Raw genomic sequence first — 23,759 nt, forward strand, 5'->3', positions numbered from 1 at the left:
TACTGAACACACAGCTCCTGGTGGATATAAGCTACTTATACCAGCAATGGGAAGTCTGATACAGTACAATGAATGCTTTGAAGATTTCAGGTGGTTCTTGAGATATTGTGGACTCAGATTAATAGCCTTATAATTTTACACAGGAACCTTGACACTGACCTGGTAGCATATGGGCAGCCAGCACAAACATTTGAGCAATAATCTGTCCTCATCAGCAGCCTAGTCTCAGTGTTTTGCACCAGTTTGCAGCCTCTAGACCAGCTCAATGTATTAAGTACAAACCTAATTCTGTGTCTTTTCAAAAAGATGTGCAACATGATAATGCACATGTTTCTTCACAAGTCCTGGGGTATGTTCAACAGGAGGTATCCAGCATAGCACTCTCATTCTATCAGTGCAAGGATTTCTGCACAACAGAAAATTCTCCTCTTCTCCTCCTGCCCCCCTTCAGCCAGTGTGGTGTAGTGGTTAAGAGCGGTAGACTCATAATCTGGTGAACCGGGTTCGCGTATCCGCTCCTCCACATGCAGCGGTTGGGTGACCTTGGGCTAGTCACACTTCTTTGAAGTCTCTCAGCCCCACTCACCTCACAGAGTGTTTGTTGTGGGAGAAGAAGGGAAAGGAGAATGTTAGCCGCTTTGAGACTCCTTCAGGTAGTAATAAAGCGGGGTATCAAATCTAAACAACTACTACTCCTCTCCTCCTCCTCCTCCTCCTCCTCCTCCTCCTCCTCCTCCTCCTCCTCCTCCTCCTCCTCCTCCTCCTCCTTCTCTTTCTCCTTCTCCTTCTGTTCTAGTGGTTCTCCCAACCCTGTGGAGCATATTTGGCATGCAGTGGAAGGGGGAGGGAGTCCTGCTGTGGAGGCAGAAATCTTTACACTGATGGGACAGTGTAGTTGGATACCACTCAATGAAATTGAATCCCTAGTAAATATGCTGACATTGCAGCCTTTAAATGCCAGAAATGTTTTAATGTCTGAAATGCTGAAGAACTATTAAGCACACTGATTGGGGGGGGGGGGAATGACGAAGGAGCCAGGTTGCTTGTCTGTCACTGCTAACGGTGAGTCTTGGCCCAGAATAGTTCAAGAGATGAAAGTGGAACCTAACTTCCAAGTCAAAGAGATGTCTAGTAAGTGATCTACTAGAAAGGTGGTCTATGCATATGGCTAAAGAATTCAACTTTTAAAATCAGCAAGTAAATAGTATATAGGCACCAACCAAAGACTTGACATGCTGCATGCAAGAGGCTCCTTTCACACAGCGCCTTCCCCATGTTCTCTGTCAGCACATAGGCTCTCTGATCAGATCTTCACGGAACACATGTCGGTCATAGGTTGGGACTGTTGGGCAGGTTGGCACTGGGGTGGTGCCAATGAATGAAGCCTTCCATCATGTGCTCAGTGAATATGTGGAGCACAGCGGGTGAAAATGGTGACACAGTCTCTGTGATATCTGTCTGACACAGCTTTGGAAAAGTATTTTGGCTATTAAAGTATGTTGCGGCAAAAGAAGTGTTTCCTTGTTACTCAGCTTGGAGTTGTTAACACCGAAACTTTTCTTTCCTCCCACCCCGCCATTCTCCTTTTCCAGTGCTTTATGGGCAAGATGGCCTCCATGCATCATGTGAAAAGAAGTACTGTGGCCGGGGAAGCAAGTGCGTTGTGAACAAGGAGACTGATAAGCCCGAATGTAGATGCATAGATGACTGCAAGCCCAGTTATATGCCAGTGTGTGGATCTGATGGCAAATTCTATGAGAATCACTGTGAACTTCATCGAGCATCCTGCTTGCAAAGGAAGAAAATCTACATTATTCACAGCAAAGACTGCTTCTTCAAAGGTAGGACTTTCTGCATGATAAACCAAATCTGGAGAATACTTGTCCCTTGTCAGATGATGCACTATGTTTAATTCTATAGAAAAAGGATTACATCAAATAGATAAGTCCACAACTGTTATTAAAAAGGAATTGATCTATGAACTAGTAGGCAACTGAGTTATTTGCATATACTGTGTATTAAGCATATTGCAGTATCCAGCAAGTTTCCAATTAAGCAATCATTTGTTGTTTTGTTAATCTATGAAACTTAAAAATAAAATAGTTGGATGAAAATATAATTTGTGCTTAATAGCTGGGGAAAGTGGTGGTCAGTGCCAGGTACTGTTAGGATTTTTTTCTGCATAGATCAGAGAAGTATAATTGTGTTGTCTCTAAAGGTAGAGAATATGTAAATGTATCTCCCCCACTCCCAATAATGTTGCAAGCTTTTGAACTTTACAAACATTTTTCAAGGAAAGGTGTTCAGAACAAAAGGAAAATAAGATGATATAAGTCCTTATACAGTCACACCAAGAGCTGACTTACATGAGAAGCAGGACACAGTAAGACACCCTCTAAGCGTCAGCCATCTTATTTAAAATGGCTTCTTCTTTTTACTGTGTGCTGTTCCCACTCTCATTTGTACTTTTAGCATGCCAGCAATCATTGCTGAGAGACATGCCCTTTTGGCATGGTTCTAGTGAACAGAAAGCATAAATAGGGCTCTTGTTGTGACATGTTAGTATACTTGTATTCTTTACCATTCTTCTTTATTATGGTGGCCAGATGTGCTTCTTCAGCCCAAAGCTACAGACACCTGTGATTATGAATAGACAGAACAGAATCACGTTCTATTAGTTCTTTGGGCCAACTTGAATTTGACTAGGAACAAGCCCTTCATCCAACTAGAATCAATGAGAGCAACTGAGGATAACAAGAACAGATCTCTGCCAGAAGGAATTTTTTTCCTTCAGAGACTTACATACCCTGTGATTTATCTGTATTGCTTTCTAGCCATCTAAGGAAAGGAAATTTCTTCAGATTAAACCAGGGACGGGGAACCTGTGATTCATCACATGATGTTACAGTCCAATTTCCATCATGGCCAATTTCCAGCTAGCATGGCCAGAGATAATAAGAGCTGTAGACTCAGTAGTGGGGTTGGAAAAAATATTCACATCTAGCAATCCATACTCTTCTTTGGTTTCAGGTAGTACATGGGTAGACGAGTCTAAAAAGCACAGGACTCAAATTTTCACGGCTCTCTAGCAGCTAGGATGGCTCATTCACCAGAAGTAATGTATTTAGTGTTAACTCTGGAAGTGTATACTTGAGTATGACCACACCAAGCCTCAGTGGCAAAAGTAGCAATATTCACTAAAATGTTTTTCTTTTAAAAATAAAATACTTTATTATATGCACTTCACAAGTAATGATAAGAGTAGAAGAATGGCCTGCTTTGTGGCTAGGCAACATAGTTGCAGGTCAGGGGATTGTGGCCCGCTGTGAAACTTACAAGGTGATATTAGATAGCCCACTTATGCATACCCTCCAACATTTCTCCAATAAAAATAGGGACGTCCCATTCCATCTTGATAATTTTACTATTTATTCCCCACACATCTTATTGGGTTGCCCCAGCACTCTGGGCAGCTTACAACACATATAAAAACATAATTAAACATTAAACATTAAAAAATAGGGACACTTCTCTGGCCCACCCCTCACCCCAGCAGGAAGAAGCAAAGCGCGCCGGTGAGCAAGTGAGCGAGCAGCCAGCTGCCAAGCGAGGCTTTTACTGGGCGGCGGCTGGCTGCTTGCTCGCAGGGTGGCCATGCCGAGTGTCATCCTCCCCCAGGGTGGAACCCGGGGCACCCTGCCCCCTACTACGTCCCTGAGTGTTTGTGTAAGATTAAGCAGATGGGGGGTCTCTTTGTGGGCCTTTTGCACTTTGACTTCTTCAGTGCATATGAAATTTCCCATGGAACATGATCTGACTGACACCCCTGCAAATTGAATTCCTTTTCTGACATAGTTATTCAATATCCAAGTGACAAATCTCATGCCCTTTGCACTTAACTAGAGGTCAAGAACATTGATACTGTGCCAGAAGCACCTAATTAAAGACTCCAAAGCTGGGGGCCACCATCTCGGTTTTTGTAATACTTTTCTGCATGTTTTTGGGCTTGGTGGTGGAGTAAGAACTTGTGGGAAGTTTTATTGGAAATACCGGTAACTCTAGTTGCCATAGAAAGTCAAACTGTCCTCTTAGTTTTACATTAAACTTTTGCATTCCCCGTTTAATAAAACATATATTGAAATACTATTTTAAATAAATAAATCATGCCTAAAAACTGTGATTCACGTCATCCTAGCAATTCATGGAGGAGCATGAATTCTCATGGCTTTTCCTTTGCTTAGAAACAGAAAAAGGAGAGCAACATAACTTACTGGACACCATTTAGTTTCCTTTGAAACAAGATCTGTTCCTCCTGCAGAATATGGTACAGTTAATTAGAAACGCAATTATCTGATTATAGATTGGTTTTATGAAATGTAACGTCTGCCCCCACCCCCATTAGCTGAAGTTAATATATCACATTTGTTCATGATTCTAATTATCTGGATATTTTGGGTTGCCTATAGGAGACTTAAGGAAAAGAGGTGGAATTGTGCTCACTTTGTGAAATGGCAGAATTGCCTTCCTCAAATGCCGATACAGAGTTTGGTGGGAACAATAGGAGAATATCTATTTTATTAGCCCTTGCTTCTGGTATTAACTTATGCAGCACTAAACAGAGAGATGTAAGAAGAAGAAAAATGCAATTTATTTTATTTATTTTTTAAAAAGTATGCAAATACAAAGTGATTAGATGATTTAGGCAAAGTAACACCAGCCTTGTAGACCTTCTCTGTCTGATACTAGAAAATCCACAGGCAACCTCCCATTACTGTTGTGTTCATGCATAGTGAATTAAGTAGCTACTATGCCTTCTTTACAATCCAACATCCTGGCTGCAGCTCTACCATTTGCACAGCAACCTACAGCACTCTTCAGGGAGCTGTACAGAACACTGGTAAAAAAGCAAGTGCAGAGCCTCCATTCTTTCAACTGGCTCAGCATACAACACACTTGGTTCTATTTCCTATCCTCACCCTGGAGCTCTTCCTGCATTGCATTAAGGACTGCTTCATGATAAGGAGCGGCAAATGCCATGGTGCTTTGTCCAAATTATACAGAGAGTCACGATTAAATTTAACATGGCATCAAATGCAGAACACCTTGGGGTGGATTTCATGGAAATCCATGATCAATGTTAACATATGTATTACCTTGATTACATTGTGCTGCCTCAGGCAAAGCCCCAGGATCAACACTTTAAAAAGTCTTGTTGCTAATTAAACTCCTGTTTCATCTACCCACCCTCACACCTTTCCTTTCTAAGGCTGAAATCCTATGCGTGCTTACCTGGGAGTAAGTCCTAACTCAGTGAGGTCTACTTTTGAGTAGTCCAACAAAGGATTTTTGTGTATATCCTTTTCCCTCTTGCCTGCCCATCAGCCTTCCCATCTTTCCGTCTCAACACACACACACACACACACACACACAGAGAGAGAGAGAGAGAGAGAGAGAGACCCTTTGCTATACTTAGGGCAGAGAAGCCCTAGGAGTTTGGACTGGAAGGGAAGGGGAAGGGGAAGGAGGAAAAGAGGAAAGGAGAAGGAGGAAAAGGACAAGGAAGGGAAGCCAAAAGGATGGAGGGGAGGGGAGAAGAACAGTGGAAAAGGTAAAAGGAAGATGAAATGGCAGAGGTGAGAAATCAGAAGCAAGAAAGAGAAGGAAAAGAAAAGGTAGGCAGACAGAAGGCATTGTAAAGTGAAAAAAAACTGAAGTAAGCTGAAAAGTGGGCATATCAAAATAAAATAAAATAAAAATAAATGTATGTATGTATGTATACAAAAACAAAGGCTGTCAGCAGCAGCATTTCACAGGGGCCATAGCAACCACTGCTTCCTTTGCCTGTATCCTCTGATGACCCTTAAACAAGCCGATCCCGTGATGTGCTGCCTGAACAAAGTGGCTCACTGTGCCCAGTGACTGAGATGGCTCTTTCCCATGAGTTGTGTCACAGGGCTTTTTCAAATGCTCTTGTGCAAGGGATGCTGCATGGGAGCTGGTACTTACTTCCTGCCAATCCACATGGGAAGCTGATCAAAACATTCCCACAGCAAACCATGTGGAGATGGCGTTTGGCACCAGCTACTTTTCAATACGCATGATGGGGTGAGCTCCAGTTGCTCTGTCCCAGCTTCTGCCAACCTAGCAGTTTGAAAGCACGCCAGTGCAAGTAGATAAATAGGTACCACTGTGACAGAAGGCAAACAGTGTTTCCACGTGCTCTGGCTTCCGTCACTGTGTTCTGTTTCACCTGAAGTGGTTTAGTCATGCTGGCCACATGACCCCGAAAGCTGTCTGTAGTAGACAAACACTGGCTCCCTCGACCTGAAGTGAAATGAGTGCCGCACTCCATAGTCACCTTTGACTGGACTTAACCATCCAGGGATCCTTTACTTTTACCTTACCTTTACGTCTCTATGAGCATTCCCTGTCCAGCACAAGTTTGCCTGCTTTGTTTCCTATCATTTTTCACGTCAAACATTATCTTATATGTGAAACATATAGAGTCACATATAAAATTCTGCTTGACATCAGTCATGCTTGTAGAACCAGCTATTTGTATTGACAGGGTCAGTCAAATAATGCCTTTACTGGACCAGTTGTGTGGCAGAGAACATTCTAAGTTACAAGAACTCTTTCTTAGATTGGATGCTCAAAATATTGTGTGTAGAGGTTTTGGGGAAGGATATGCAGTTTGCAGTTGTGCAGTTTGTTTCAGGCCTAGTTTTCACCAACAGCAGTTGTGTCAAGACTTGACCACTTATACTGCAGTTGGAGATGGGCAGAGCAATCCAAACCCCCCTTATACTGGGTGGGTGAGGCAAATGTGTCTCTTCACCCAACTCTCCTGGTTGAGCCAGCCTCCTGTCTACCTTTGTCAATGGAGTAACCCAATTGTTATTCCATTGGTATGGCCCTCCTACATGGGTGGGCCATGAGCAGGAATGCAGTTGGTGGACTGCCTACCATTGGCAGGCAGTGAAAGGCCCCGAAATTGAGCTTTCTGAAGGTGGATAGTGGAGATGGGATGCCCCAGGATCTGTTGAATCCTGAGCCCGGCTCAGTGTTGTTGTGGGACAGCGATGGACCCAGTTTGGTCCCAATTATCCCATCCCTTGCTTTTGCCACGGCTGCTATGAGAAGCAGGGCTGTGGATGTGGTAGTGGTTCTGCCAATCTGCAAAGCCCCACCAGCGGAAACGGGGGGTTAGAATTGTGCCCTGACAGGACAACTTTTCCAGCAAGGGAAGAATGTTTTTACTGGAGTGGGGAGAGATTCAGTTGCTCAGTCCCACTCTTGCCTCAGTGAATTTTCAAGGAAACTTCTTCCCAGCATGGCACCAGGGAAGAATGAGGACCAAAGCAAAACAAAACAAAAAGACCCTGCCTGGATACTCCTGGTTCCATTTGGACACAATGTACTTTCTGTGCCTAGGCCTATACTGTGTCCCTCTGCAAGTTGTCAGACTCCATCTCCCATCAGCACCAGAGAGCATGGCCAAAGGAAGATGGAAGTTATAACCAGCAGAGACCCACAGGATTCCCACCCTGGCAGTACTAGATTTGAATGTGATTTTATTTTTCAGAATATTCTGTAGGCTACCTTGAGAACCTCTCAGGGATGTAAAGCAGAATATAAGAATTCAAAATAAATAACACACACTCTTTTATACAAGAACATTAATTGTACACAGAAAATAAGCTCAGGGAGAAAGATTTGAGCCTAGCTATCTCCTTGACTTTGGAACTTTTTTAGTTTTAGAAGAAGAAAAAATGATGACTAAGGGGAGACATGATAAAGGAACATGAAATTATGTATGCTATTGAAAAAGTGGCTATAGAATTTCTCTCTCACACACACATTGCATTAGAACTTGAAGTCAACCAGTGTAATTGATGGGCAGTAGATTCAAGATGGATAAAAGAAAGAAAAGTACTTTGTCACATAATACATAATTAGTTTTACTGCCATGAGATGTGGTGAGGGCCATTGGTTTCAATTGCTAGTAAAAAGGAATTAGACAGATTCATAGTGGATATGCCTCTCAATGGTTATTAGCTGTGATCACTGTTCCTGGCAACCTTTAAATTATTTGCTGTGGGAATATGTGGCTGGATTTAAATGTTTTAAATGTGTGGAGCATTTTAATTGTATTGTTGTGCTGCTTTGTTGCTACCCCAAGCTCTTTGGGAGGGAGAACGGAATAGAAATTAACTAACTAAACAGCTGTATGGAACCACCAGCTTCTGAATACAACCAAATGCAAGCTCCTGAAAGAGAACAACAGTAAAGGAAGGCTATTGCCATTGTGCCCTGCTTGTGACTTTCAATAAATAACTGGCTGGCTAGCATTGGATCCATTTACTAGGTGGGCCTTTGGCTGAGTCTAATAGGGCCCTTATTATGTTCTTATGACTGAATTCCATTAGTAGAGCTACCAGAACTCACCCAAGGCCGGCTCTAGGTATAGTTCTGTTGGCGCGGGGTGCCAGGCAGGGCGCTGCATGGCAAAGCCACGTGGAAGCCATGATGTGCACTGCGAGGGGGGGGCGCTGGAGCGATCTCCGCGCCAGGGCGCCCAACCTGCTCGAGACTGCCCTGAACTCACCAGATGGGGCAGAGCTGCTATGCTGGCTTCCTGGCAGGTGCGTCACTGCTGAAGTGGCAGGGAGGTCAGTGTGGTGCGAACACACTAGCAGAGCCAGTCTGGCACACCTGTCAGTGTGTTAGCACTGTGCCAACCTCCCCGTTGCCTCATTCCTCCCGGTAAGCAACAGTGATGCAGCTCCTGGGAAGTTAGTGTAGTAGCTCTACCCCAACTGGTGAGCTATTTTTGACAATTAAGATCTTCTCACTGTAGGCTATAGAATGACTTGCAGTTGCAGATCTTTGCCTCCATAGCCTACAAGTTGTGTGACCTAGTTGTATACACTGTCTGTTGGTTCAGAGACACTGAGAAGTAAAAATAACTCTAACTCAAAGGTTTTTTTAAAAAAAAAATATTGAATGAAAGATAATGAAAAACAGCTAAAAATTCCCACAGAGACACACCACACACAAATTAGACTAACAAAGATAAATGGGGAAAGAACAAAAGCAAGTGATTAGAGTATAGCATGCACTTTTACAATTTTGTTTGAGAGCATCAATTTCTATAGGAGCAACGACCCTGCAGAAAGAGAACTGGAATCAAAGGGCATTATCAAATACTGTGAAACTTACTGCTGTTAGGCACAATTATACTGGAAAAGCTCATGAAACTTCCAATCAAATATTCAATATATACCATCTGTTGCTGAAGGAAATCTTTGATATGGACCTCAGTGATATATATTTTTTGTTAGATCAGTTGGTATTTAGACCACCTAAAATTTAATCTGTGCACATCAAACACAGGGAGGAAAATACAGATCATTTTACTTAAGAATACATGAAGCTCCTTTATTCAGAGCCAGACCACTGGTCAATCTAGCTCAGTATAGCTCACGGTGCCAGAAGATCTCTAGGGTTTCATACAGGAGACACTCCCAACTGGAGATGTCAGGGATTAAACCAAAGCAAATGCACTAGCACTGAACTACAATCCATTGAACTTCCCTTCTCACCTTCAACTGATATGAGAGGCAGGGCTGTCATATTTAAAATAGACACCCCCACCGTTAACTGCATCAGCTTTGAGGGTTTTGGGTTGTTTTTTTAATACAATCAAGTGGTGCATAAATTTTGCAAACCAAATAACAGTTGAGAACACATCAGAACAAGCGCTTTCAGAACTGTAGCAGTAATAATTTACAACAACATGGGACAGAAAGAAGTAATTGAATTTTAATCTGTGGAATGGAATCTCACCCTGTTCCTACACCTTCTCTGGTTAAGCAGTTTGTCATAAATATGCATTTGCAAGAGTAATAATTGTGTAAGCCCATGTATAAAATTGCACTTGACAATCGTCTACAGACCTAATTCTGAGAATCTATTAGATTTCACTTCTTACATCTCATCTAATTTCTGCACATCTATGAATCTTATCTAATAACCATTTAAAAATGGTCATAATGGCCACGGTATTTCTAAGAGGGGCACTGGAAATGGAAAAGACTGATCTAGCATCTTGGAATGAATACTAAGCCTTGGGATAGATGGTTGCTAATATATCCTGACTGAGCCAATTAAGACTTGTCACCAAAGCAAGGCCTGTGGGAAGGTAGGGAATTGCTATGCTGGAACTCGGTCTGGCTCCTAGTATCGTCTACATGAGCCAAGGCACAAATATGAGATTGGAGTGACCATGTGTCCTCTATAAAGTAGAACACTCCTCTTTTTGAAGGGCTTTCAAAGATAAGGCCGTCACTTGAAGGAATCCTGCATTTCAGGGGCTCTTTGAACCCCTATTTGTTTGTTGATTCATTGGTTCTCTCGCTCCCTCTCTTACACGCACACGCGCGCACACACACACACACACACAGAGACAGACACAATGTGAAAGGCAGAATCTCAATTATTAGGGAGATCTCAACCAAATTTTTCTTTGCTATTCCTCTAAACAAAAGTTAGTTAAAGAGCCTTTTCTTCCAGTGAGCAGAGATTATTTTGGTATCCCTTTCCCCCTGCAAGATACAGATTTTTTGTTGAAAATGAATTGCTGGCCAATGGTCCCTGTCAACAGAAACTCCTCAGGCCAACTAAACTACATGGATGTATTTAAGCTTTTCCTTGATTGCTTTGGTCCTGAGGAAAATTCGCCTTCTGAAACTACTACGGTATTTGCATTGGTTCCAATGTTCTTAGCATTCATAGGAGGGATTTTTTTTTAAAAAAAGAGGAGTGAATGGAAATAATTAAATTTCCCACCATTTATGCTCTAATTATCACCCTGACTCCACTGAAGCAATTTGCATTTAAAAACAACAACACCTTCATATTAACTGCAAATGCACATTTGATGCCACTTCTGCTTTGGCCCCGGAGTAGCTTTTGTCTCTTTATAACTTCTGTCATTGTTGATGACTATTAGTTACATTTATACCTGCAGCTTGTCAGATTGCTACTCAGTAAGCCAAGCAAGAAGCGATTAGCAGTTGACTCATGTGTTGTATTCATTTTTATTATCCCTTAAACAACAGAGATCCATTCTGAAGAGCCCATTTCAATATGAAAGGAACAGGCAAACCTATTTGTGTGTTCAGACCTTTAAATAAATTCACACAAGACTCATCATTTTGGTTTGGTTTTTGGCAGAATTTAGGCCACAACTTTATTGATTACAGCAAGTGAGTGGTTGCATAGGCTCTGGTTCGGCTAGCTCCCTGCCATGCAGGTAGCGCTGACCCAGGATTCCAGCATAGTTCAGCCAAGGGTGAACACCTGGATAGGCAGAAAGCCGGGGACATGCTATGTCTGCCACCCATATGTCTCCCTGGACTCAGGCACGGGCACAACCCCTCACAGGGTTGACCAAACCATTGAATCCCTGGATTCCTTTAATGGAATACTCTTTACATAGGGATGGAGAGAGTGTTTCCCCATCCCTATCACCTGAACCAGAGCCTATCGGCAACCTTACAAGTTGTGATGATTTGCTATGCAGCCAAATGGCACCAGCCAATTAGACAGGTGGGGGAAATTCCTGCCGTGTCCCTGTCCCAATGACAGACGACACACGACGGCATAGCAAGGTCAAGTGCACAAGCCCTAAAAATAGGGAGCAGTGGGTGGGTGTTCCAATGCACACACCAAAAGAGGAAGCTCTGGGTCACGTGCATGGGCATATATAGGTCCCTTGATCCATTTAACTCGCGTCCCATTGGCCTGATTGAACCCAGCATCAAGGGACCTACCAATCAGGTGTTGTGGCTGTCCAATCCTTCCCACCCACAACACAAGGGTTTGGTTGCCAGGTCTCACTGCAACGCATGCCCTCTTTAAGGGAGGACACGATAAATGGAGCACCAAAAGAATGAGATTATTCACATTTTAACATTCTAATGTGCTTGCTAAATTGTTGCTCAGAATGAATGGAGTTAATTCTTTATCTTTATGGTAGCACAAACTCACTCAACTCAGAAATTTGTTTTTTGAAAGTCTCGAACTCACTATTAATTTTATTTAAGGGAAAATATCAAAGTGATAATGAATAATTTATTCATACAGTGCATTAACACTTGAATTGGAAGTGCAACTTGCAATGTAGGAAGTGGGAAAATGAAATGGCGAGGTGGAAGCTCACAAACGCCAGCTCCCTCAGCCTGAAGTGAGATTAGCACCACACCCCTTAGACACCTTTGACTATATTTAACCGTCCAGGGTTGTTTTTTTACTTTACTTTACCGTACTATACTTACCAATCATGGTTTCTTTGAAAAATTTTGTTTTACTATATAACACTCTCATGAGGTGCATAGACGGTAGTTTTTAGAGATGGGCAACATTCTAACAGCACACTAATGTAGAGTACATTGCAGAATTCCAATTGAGAGATTAGAGGATCATGTAAAAGTGTGGGCTCATCATCCATGTCCAGAAATGGTCATATCTGGTGGGACAGCCAAAGACAGTTGAAGACAACTAAGTCTCCAGCAAAGTTGGATCTCAGAGCAAGGGGTGTAGCTAGCTGCTCCGGCAACCAGATTGGCGAGGGCGGGGGGAGCTGCCCATGGGGGTGCCGCAGTGATCCACCCAGGGGGCGCTGCAGCAAGCTGCCCATGGAGTCTGCCTGGCAGACGCAAGCCCCATGCTGCCGTTTCGGGCAGCGCGGGGCCCCGAGCCACCACGTCACTCCCAGGAGAGACGCGTGGCCCGGGTGCTGCAGGCCAGGCCCTGTGGTAAGTGCTGCCTCCCATGGTGTGCCATTTTGTCACCCCCTCAGGGTTGACACCCAGGGCGGATCGCATCCCCTGCACCCCCCTTCCTACGCCCCTGTCTCAGAGTACTCCCAGTCTGCAACTTGTTCCTTCAGGGGAATTGCAACCTCATCTAAAACGTGTGGCTTACCTATTTCTCAAAACTGGAAATCAGCAACCTGGAGATCTCCACCTTATTTGGATTCAGTCTCAGTGTACTTGCTCTCATACAACACATCCCGGTGTTAAGAAAGCAGTCTAGCACCTGGATCAGATGACATGAAGAGGTGGATCTGGGTGTCATTGACATACTAATGAACTCCAGATCCCCTAATAAGTTTCATATAGATGTTAAACAGCATGAGTACAGGCATTCCACAACATAACTTTGATGACCCATGAAGCCAAAAGTAGCAATACATGGTAGCCCACCAGAGCTTTATATGCTTTCTTTTTGTTGTTGTTGTTGCCTGCCACTGCAAAAACCATAGAGTTTTCCATCAACTGAGCTGCTGAGCTAATTTCAGTTTTGTAGGTGTCAATTTGTCAGGACTTCCCCTTGTGATTTTGAAAGTGAGTTTTTAAAAGATCCATGTTTTCAAGCACTAATATCCCATTAATCTGTTTGCATGAGCAAACCTTCCTGAAACTCTTGAGGTTGACATCACCTAATCCTCTTTAAAAAAAAAAAACCTGAACAAAGTCCTTTTTCCCCTTTAATGACTGCTATTTTGAAAAGAAATTTAAAAACTGCTGCAATCCAGTGAGTTTCAAATTATTTGTGACCAATAACCAGAAGCCTGAGCCTTTCATGTGGAATTTATTGGTTGTGACAAAAGTGCAATATCCAGTGACGCAGTCTTTCAAAAAGAGGAGTTTGTTGTCTCTCTTCATTAGATAAGGAGCAATGCAGTTACAGCTAGCTTTTGTGCTCAAAGACTTTTCAGAATGACATTCCTGTTAAGTAATTATGAACATGGTGTACATAACCTGATGTTTTATCAAGTTGCACATTAGTCACCACAAAACAGCCATTCCCATCACAGGAGCCCTTTCATTCACTCACTATGCTGTGGCAAACAACATTATATATGAAATTAACACTGTATTATTTGGTCTCATTCTATAATATAAAAGCCTGTATTTAGATTTAAGTTTCTGACATAGCAGAAGGACCATCCACGTGTGGAAGCAGAGAGATCACTAAAAACATGCCTCTGTCCTAGACTTGTTTTGTCCTTAGCTGAAAAATGGATTGCCCTCATCTTCCTTCATTTTGTTATTTCCATGGCAAATGCTCACTCTGAGTATTTTTACAACACCCAAAGCCAATACAATTTTTCATGATTTTATTCTTTTGCATACATTTCAATATTTGCCATCAAATTATATCACAAGAGCTGCATTAAGCCAGTCATAATGTTGTATGGCAAGTCTTCAAGGAATACAAAGATTTTCCACAGTGACTAATCAATGAGTATAATTGCTTGATTGTAAAGCTGAGTAAAAGACACTGGAAGAAAAAGAAACATTTGCAGAATCGTAATAATTACCTTCTGTCCAGTATTTTAAACCAATGGTGCATTCAGCAATTATAGGTGTTTTTGATAGAAGGTGAACTGAACGTTTGTTGTGTTCATCATTTAGCTGCAAAAGGTATCCTCTCCAAAAAAGGGAGCATTTTCTCCTGAATAAATATGCTGTTCTCATGAAATTATTGTGGGCTTTTCAGGTATATTTCAACCTTTCTCACTAGTGTCAGTTTTCAAATCACTTTTCTTGCAACAACTATCTTGTTGATTTGCTTCTGTGAATGGAATCACATGGATCTACAGTCAAAAAGCAGGAAGTGATACGATGATAGATGGCAAAGAGCATCAGTATGCAAATCATGTGTTTCCAAGCAGAAAATGGGATGCTGCAGATACACAGAAAGCAGCGACTAGAAAAGGCATTATTCTTATTGCATCAAGACTTGAGCATCCCTCACTTGCCTTATATGTCACACGCTGACTCATGAGAAACTAAAGATCTGATTGCTAAGATTCAATCTTTGTTTGGGGGTCTACTGACTTTGACCTGGAATCAAGATTGAATCAAGGAAACTTGCTTAGGACACTCACCACAGAAATTATTTAGCCTCCAGCCTTCAAATGCTCCATATGGAGAAGTTGATGTATATAGGTCACGGCTGTGACAGAACACTTGTGTGGTCAGCCCACTTATAACATCTCTTCTAAAAACTCCCAAGTGTTTAGGTCTGCTATAGTTGTGATTTTACAGAGCCCTGCTGATTATATAGTTCTTTATGCAGTATACTTCTCACTGTGGAACAATCCAACAAAAATAGGGGAAGTCAACCAAAATATGTGAACTTGAGACAAGAAGAACACACAAGGCATCATTTAATTCTATTAGTGTTTAAAGAAAAAACCATTTTGTGATTTTTAATATAATGCTTGGTCCCTTTGTGTATACACAAAGGAAGTGGGACAACTGCTCAGATTCTTTTATAAATTCCTACTCCCCATAGAAAAACAATACATGCAGCTGTTGAAGTCCTATGAAATGCCGGATGCATATTTTGGTGTGATATAAAAAATGAAAGTGCTTTTCTACTTTGGAGCAAACCTAGAATGTAGGCAAGCCATTTCTTTATTCCTGAAATGCAGGGAGTTTCCATGGCAGCACCAAATGTTCTTGGAGGTGTCTATCATGAATCCCGAAACTCTGCATACTTTGGGAAGTTTTCATATGGAAAACCAGGGCTGCATGTTACATCTGGCCCCTGAGAAAACACCTTCCATTTGGATCCCTAACAAACCCACCCTGCTTTTAGAGAAGAAAGGATAGGACTTACAGGGTGAGTGAAAATGTCCTGAAAAGAGGATTCCAAACTTTGCCTGTGTGGTCTTCAGTGTTATGAGTCATTCCACAATCTTGCTCTACTGCATCTGGATGCATTCCAATTACCTCTAATCAGTGGCATAGTAATGGGGGGTGCCGCCCCGGGCAGCAGGCTGGGCGGGGCTGACCACCTCCGATGGCCACCGCCGTGGCCACCACCAAGGAGGAGAAGCCCCAACGCAAGCGAGACTGCCTCACTCCGCAGCTTGCTCGCGGGGTTTGCCACGTCGCCGCGTTGCAGGTCTCCTGTGTGCGCATGCGCTGTGCGGTGCACGCCATGACGCATGTGCCATGCATCATGATGCGCAACACATGCGTGCGATGGACACCCCGCCCGCCACCCCGGGCAGCCAGGCAGCTAGCTACGCCCCTGCCTCTAATAGTTTCTGACACGGCAAGTTCTGCATAGAAGCAGGCATAAACCTAGATTGACTACTTCCAGGCTTTGTTTCATGTGTTCCCAGGCTCTTCAGGAGGCTCTTATTAAGATCTCTATAGGAAGTATATATTTTATATATCTATTTACCTGATGGTAAGAAGAAAACATTTAAGCTGTTTACAAAAAATATCCTCGAGGCATGGGCAGCCATTATTTCTTGATATTTATTATCTATAATATTGTTGCTGCAACATCCTGGCTTTGTGCCGATTGTTTGAAATCTTATCCTTTTGATTGTCTTCCTCCCAATATTGGGATGCCCTCTTGTGTTTCAAATTCTATCAAGGGAGCATTTTTTTCTGCAGCAGTTGGTCAAGGGGAATGCATTTTCCAATTGTTGCTCTGATGAAGGTTTCTGTTCAGATATTCACGACTAAAGAAAATGATGCTACATGATGAAACGAAAGAGAAAGGCAACAAGCACGGTATTCCTATGACACTGGACTTCATTTGGCTATTGGGTAGGGAGAAAATGAGTGCCTAAGTAGAAGCAGCAAATCAAGTCCAAGGGGACTTAAAAGACACATAAGGAAAGATGCAAGTTTTAAATTCCTTCTGGGAAGATAAGGGAAGAGAAGCCCAAATTGTATACATGCCAGAAAGGCTCACAGCTGTACAGTTCACAGAAGCAGTATGGAAAGGGCCTCTCAATTTTAATATTTTACCTAAGACATCAAGTCAGATCCTACTAACTGAAATGTGTAGGTTATTTGGAAAACAGCCCACCATGATTATTATGGGTGTGCTGTTGGGTCTGCCAAGCAGGAACTATAAATAGGCATTGACGTGGCACAGTGCTTATTATTTCACTATCGCTTTAATAGATCTCCTTTAATCTGGTGTGAAATTGACTTTGGAAAGGTCTCAACTGAACAAACACTCTCTTCAGCGAACAGTATGGAACCCACATATATGTAGCAAATGAGAGTATCTCCATGTCGGTGGAAAGAAATGGTCTGTCTGTAAAATGTCAGCTGGTGACAGAATTAACTGATCAGGTGAGAAGCATCAGTAAGGCCTGTTACTCAGAGGAATAGCTGATGGATAATTCCCCCAAGGTAGCTCTAATCGCTTGATGACTTTGGCATTGAGAAGGATTGCTTCTGTATGTTGTGGACATGTTGTTTGGAAAATGTCAAGCAGGTACATTTCCAAATGATATGAGATTGCATCAGAAAGTGAAAGTTAATTTTTAGGAGGATGCTTGCAACAGCTGCCTGAAGGATGGATTATCTACGGTAAATTTAATATTTATTCAGTGCATGAAAGTGAAATCCCTTGGATTCTGATTGCAATCGGCATTATCAGCTATATATGGTTGAATGTGCCTAAGGTATCTTTTCAATCTGATTTCTTCCAGAATATATTTTAAATAGTTTCTCCCCTCAGACCTGAAACTATCCTATTTCAGCCTAAAGCTTGTTAGTGGATGTTGTCTTTAGCTTGAACCAGGTGACCAAAGAGAGCAAGGCTCTTGACAAGAATCAGTGATGACCCTGAGTTCTAATTTTTCATTTATTGGGTGACAGGCTTTATGTTGGGGGGGGGGGCAGAACTAAGCTACTTGATTGATCAGTTAAGTATATTTATTTATTTACTTACTTGATTGGGGTTGACAGCTCTCCCTCCCCCCACCTAGGGACTGCAACTAGCACAAAATGCTGAAGCTGTGCCTCAATGGGTCTAACTTGCCAAGGCCATGTGCAGCATTTTAAATACATTTAACTGTTTACACAGGTCAGTCACTGGGCCCCTTATAATGGCTTAGGACTCATCTAACTGAAGATATGTATCACCCTGGGCCACCTGGCTCAAAGTCAGCTGGGGAGACCCAGTCACTTGGACCATCTTTGAGTAACGTTCATAGCTCTGTTACATGTAGGAGGGCCTTCTCAGCAATGGCACCCTGACTTTGAAACATTCATTCTCCCTCTTGGGGGGGGGGTTGGCTTGGATGGTGTTCCAAAAATGTGTAAGCTATAGGGCCTGCAGTACAGTGGTACCTTGGGTTACAGACACCTCAGGTTACAAACACTTTGGGTTAAAGACTCCGCTAACACACAAGTAGTACCTCAGTTTAAGAACTTTGCCCCAGGATGAGAACAGAAATTGTGTGGCAGCAGCACGGCGGCAGCGGGAGGCCCCATTAGCTGAAGTGGTACCTCAGGTTAAGAACAGTTTTAGGTTAAGAACAGACCTCCGGAACAAATTAAGTTTGTAACCAGAGGTACCACTGCACTTGCCTTTTTGTCCCCCCAGAAATGGGACTACTTCGAGCAAGTGGCTTGAAGCAAGAGCACACAGTATAATATTTATATGTGCACCACTATCTGTCTACATCATTCCCTTAACATATGTGGGGTTCAGCATCAATCAAGACAATATATTTTGAGGTTTGGGGGAACCTTTCTTTACCAGGATTGCCTGAAAGGCCATTCTGGCAAATGCATAAGCTGTGTTATTTGTATACACAATGAATGAAACAATTTCTATGTGTTCTGATTACTCGGCATTCTCCATGCAGTGAAAAACAATTTGGGGTGAAAAATGATAAATGATCCCACTAGTGTAATTGCAGTCTACTGAAAAGGTCAGGGGAGCATATCAGACTTCAATTACCTCAAATTATCCAGCATGGAAGTTCTGATATCCACATCTTGTCACAAAGAGTAGTCCAAGCACCAAAAATAGAGATGCTCTTATCGTGTTCTGTACAAGTGACAAGATTCATCACAAGAAGAGCCAATACATTTGGGGGTGCTCAGGCTGGTTGCTATCAAGTCTATGAATTTATTTCCCTCTTCCGAAAGTACCAAGCACATTGGTGCCTCCACTAAGCAGTTTTTCTTTAAAATAGCATCACTTTCTTGTGATATTGATTGTGCTCTTTAAGAAGGGGCTTTAAAAAAATCTCGTTTTCTACTGGTACATCACAGTCCCGAATCACATCTTGTGTGGCTCTTCAGTCTTGCCCAGATTAAAGTGCTGACATTGTCAAAATATTCAAATTTTCTACTTAGGTAGAGACACACACACACCTTGGCCTGAGATCTGCATTGCTGAATTCAGAGAAGTGTAAATTTCAAAGTGCTTCCATTTGCATCTTGTATTGGAAAGTGTGAATTACGTAAATTTGCCTTTAAATACAAACTGAATCAAATTTGTCCTCAATCCCTACAACCACAACTGCTACCTTGGGTGGCTGTCAAAGAGGATTACATAATGGAGGATAAGCCTATCAATGGCTGCTAGTCATGATGGCTATATTCTGCCTCTTAAAAGGAGCTGATGGTGTGATTTGGCTGCATTGCTCACATGTCTTCCTTCCAGCTGAATCACTGTTGTAGGAGGAGGAGTGAGGCAGCAGTGAGGTCAGTGAAGTGCAAATGTACTTGCAGGAGCACCAGATTGATTCTGCCATCACGTTTGCACCACACCAACCTCACACACCACCTCCCTCTCTCCATCCTAGTATTTGGCAGTGACTCAGCTGGAAAGATGCTGAGTGAACTCTGCAGTTCAGCTGAATACCAGTTGTTCAGAATTACAAGTGGGAAGAATGCTGGCTGCTGCAATTGTGTCCTGCTTGCAGGTTTCCTATAGGCATCAGGCTGGCCACTATGAGAACAGGATGCTGGACTAGATGGGTCCTTGGGTCCTTATTCCTGTATCTCTTAGCGCCAAATGTTTCCTGCGCCCCCTTGCACTAGCTGAAGAGTGTCACCTTCCAAAATCAGAAAAGGTTTCTTTAGCCACTAAAGCACATTCATATAGCTTCTATAAAATTCTGGACCTCCCTTATGGTTTTGATTTGGGCTGTTTTAAAATGAGGCTGCATTTAAATTTTTTTAAATTTAAACTGTATTTTAACCCATATTTTAATTAATTGTTTTTCTTTCTTTTACGTCTTATTGTAATTTTACTGGTGTCAGCCACCCTGAGCCCAGTTTTGACTGGGGAGGTTGGGGTATAAATAAAAAAATATTATGATTATTACCCAGCAATTAGCTTAACAAAGGGTGATCAACCCGGATCCAGAAATAATACATCGAATGAAAGATATATAGAGAGAAGAAAGTTCCCTGCTTTCAAGTAGTTAAGCAAGACTGGAGAATGCAGATTCTTACTTGAAAATGTCCTAGAACCTCATAATGAGGTTTGCCATATTTGTGAGCTTGTGCACAGTGAACAAAGCAGACATAAACATGTTGGCTCCTAAGTCCCTATGAGCTCAATAGCAAAATTCCTATACCTGTTTTCCTCCCACTGTTGAACACAGTGGGACTTTAAGAATAGAGATGCAAACAGAGGGAAATACGTAATAAATATGTTGGCATTTCTATGACATCAGCAAGGAAATCTAATACTTTTTTACCTCAATCAGGTGTTTGACTATTAATGAATAATATTAAATATTAAATCCCCCCTCCCTGATGCAGAGTAAAAGTGGTAATTTGTGTCCCTCCACTGTTGCATTTGTTGGTCCTAGAAGTGAGTGAGAAGTACTAATTAGTGTTTGAAACTACTTCTGAAACTGAAAACAGTTCACTGATTTGGCAATTGTAGGAACTGCAAATAGCTGAAAGGTAAAATAATTAATGTAATAATCAACCTAGCAATTATCCTTCCATGTTCTAAGCTAACACTCATTGAATGGTAGCTCTATACAACACTGTTTTGAACTATGGAATGGATGCAGGAGGAAATCTTAATAGATTAATGAACCCCAAGGAACATGGGGGAGTTTGCTTTAAAAAAGAAACCTGAAACTAATGACAGGGATAAGATGAATAGATTAATGTGATTAGTGCATGATTGAGGACAATGGAAGCTGAATGAAGGAAAACTGAAAGTGTGGATTGAATCTCAGAATTAAGTGGGCATGTAGTGGGCAGGATTTTTCTTTTTTTAAAAAAATACTTTAAAGATAAAAGAAGAGCTGATTAAAAGCTATTCAGCAGAAATGCTAATTTTCACTGGGCGTGCAGTGTAAGAATCTGTGGAGCAAATTGAAATTCTAAATGCTGGGGAATACTAAAAGCCTCAGTGCTGCAAATTCAATTAAGTGGCTTAGAAACAGGCTCTACATCTCCTGTTTGAGTTCATTTAATCCCCAGCTTCATAGATGTGTGATTTAACAAACTTTTTTTTTCTTTTTGGCAATGCACATTCAGAGGAAAAGTTCCTATAGGAGGTGTCTGAAAGCCATACCTGCAGCTTGATAAGCTGATAAGAATCCAATGCAATTCTGAGGTTGCTATTTTGCATATTGTATTGAACCTGCATTTTACTTGGAGGTACATTAACCACTCATGTTTAAGGTTATCTGTCGCAGTACTTTCTCTTTTCTGCGTTGAAACTTCACCTGGCACATTAAAGCTTGACATATGGAACTAATGAGCGCTTTGAGTTTCAGCTATTAGAAGCCCACCTTTTAACTGATACCTTTGGAACCGGAAAGTTAAATGTGTAGAATTTCAATCTAAAAGTGCATGCTTTGGTAAAGAATAGCTGTTATGGCCTGTGCATACTAATAGCTCAGTTGGTTACCCAGGATCCCTGAATGAAACAAGTGTTCGACCACCATGCAGACCCCATCCTGGGATTAAAGAATGAATGAATGGAGAGGATTCAGGTCGTTGGGGATACAGCCAAAAATAGTGTGCCTTTAAGAAGGTTGTTTGGCTGGTTAAAGGTAAAGGTAAAGGGACCCCTGACCATTAGGTCCAGTCGTGACTGACTCTGGGGTTGCGGCACTCATCTCGCATTATTGGACGAGGGAGCTGGTGTACAGCTTCCAGGTCATGTGACCAGCATGACTAAGCCGCTTCTGGCAGAGCAGCACACGGTTCCCACTGTAGCGATACCTATTTATCTGCTTGCACTTTGACATGCTTTCGAACTGCTAGGTTGGCAGGAGCAGGGACCAAGCAACGGGAGCTCACCCCATCGTGGGGATTCGAACCACCGACCTTCTGATCAGCAAGCCCTAGGCTCTGTGGTTTAACCCACAGTGCCACCCGCATCCCTTGTTTGGCTGGTTACTTGCTGCAAATTAGCACATCTTCCTTGAAGAAGAAGGTTTTGTTAACATTTCTGTCTCTGCTCAGTTCTCCTGTGAAAGCATACACACAAATTCCATTAACACTAATTCCAGGAGAATCAATCAGCATTTCAAGACAAAGATGACAGCTTCCCTGTGAGCCTTCAAAATGATTACTTATCCTAATGTTTAACTATACTTTTTTCTTTTACATAACTATACTTATGTAATGCTGCATTTTAACCACTGCATTCTCCTCTTCCTTACTTCTGAGGTTCACTTAATAAGCAATAAAATTAGGGTGATCATAGATCATCATCCCCCTCCCCCCATGCATGAACACAAGGGAGTCGAGAATATTTACTGAATCAGAATTGGACCCCCTGCATTATCCTCCCTCCAGTCTATTTGAAATAACTGCTACTTATGCTAACTCAGCCTCACAGGGTTGTTGCAAAGTTAAAAAGAGGAGGGCAATGTACACAGACTTGAGCACCAGGGAGGAAAAGCAAGATCCTAATTTATAATGTAGCACGAGCCCCACTGTTCCATCATGATCGGACTTAGAGTGACAGATCCCGACGCAGGAGGAATAAGAGGAGAGAAAAATGAGGAGGACCTGATTGGTGGGAACGGGGGCTGGAGGAGATGGGCTTTTCCTGGTGTGTCTCTTCAGGAGGGAGAGCAAGGTTGCCAGCTCCCCCTCCCAACTCTTCCTGGCAGAGCAGAAAGTACTGTATCAGTGGAGGTTGGGGAGGGCTATGGGCAGCTCAGGGGGGAGGCAACTCAGGAGGCAATAGATCAGGAGCCTGAACAGGAGGGTGCATTATTGTTGCCTAGAACTAGGTACTGCCTCTGTGAGTAGAGCAACTACCCCTGAGGAGCATTCATTTGCAAACCAGACATGATTGCAATTTAAGTCTCACGAGTGAGCACATCTTTAAAATATTGGTGGGTGGGGTATGGAAACTGTTGGGGCATCTTAATTGCTTCTGGCTAGTCCTGAACATCTTCCCAGGCTAGTCCCATCTTCATAACACCAAGGTTGCAGGCTTTATCCCCGTAAAGGACAGCTGCATCTTCCTTTTTTTTTAAAAAAAAAATATTTTTTATTAATTTTCCAATTAAAACCAATTATATCACATTCAATATTTCAAATTATACACATATATATATCAATCAGACCGAATGTTATGCCAAATCATCTAAAGAAGATGGAGAGGGTAGGGGGTTGCCATTTACTCCCCTAGCAACCGCCAAATTCCTTACAAAGGTCAGAGAGATGGAAAACAGGTCCGCCATTCCTGCAGGCGGAAACCGGAACCCCCTGCATCTTCCTGCATTGCAGTGGGTTGGACTAGATGATCCTCAGGCTCCCTTCCAGCTCTACAATTCTATGATTCTATGCCTGATGCTTCGGCCCTCTGGGGTTGAAGGTGCAGCTTTGCAACCAGCTTTCCTGCTTGTGAAACAGCACCACGTAGGATCAGGTTCCCCTGCAGTGCCAGCGCACACCCCTGGGGTTTTTCTT

At 42.4% G+C, this 23,759-nt stretch overlaps 1 protein-coding gene across 1 annotated transcript in view; it reads left to right on the top strand.

The window, feature by feature from the left end:
• Positions 1-1,022: 1,022 nt before the first annotated feature.
• FSTL4 (follistatin like 4) overlaps positions 1,023-23,759 on the top strand; it is a 218,397-nt gene continuing 195,660 nt past the window's right edge. The window contains exons 1-2 of the mRNA XM_035099403.2: positions 1,023-1,131; positions 1,593-1,841. Of these exons, the coding sequence (XP_034955294.2) occupies positions 1,023-1,131; positions 1,593-1,841 (358 nt within the window). The remainder of the gene's footprint in view (positions 1,132-1,592; positions 1,842-23,759) is intronic.

The sequence above is a fragment of the Zootoca vivipara genome, chromosome 2 (assembly GCF_963506605.1).
Source record: "Zootoca vivipara chromosome 2, rZooViv1.1, whole genome shotgun sequence".
Classification (NCBI taxonomy): domain Eukaryota; kingdom Metazoa; phylum Chordata; class Lepidosauria; order Squamata; family Lacertidae; genus Zootoca; species Zootoca vivipara.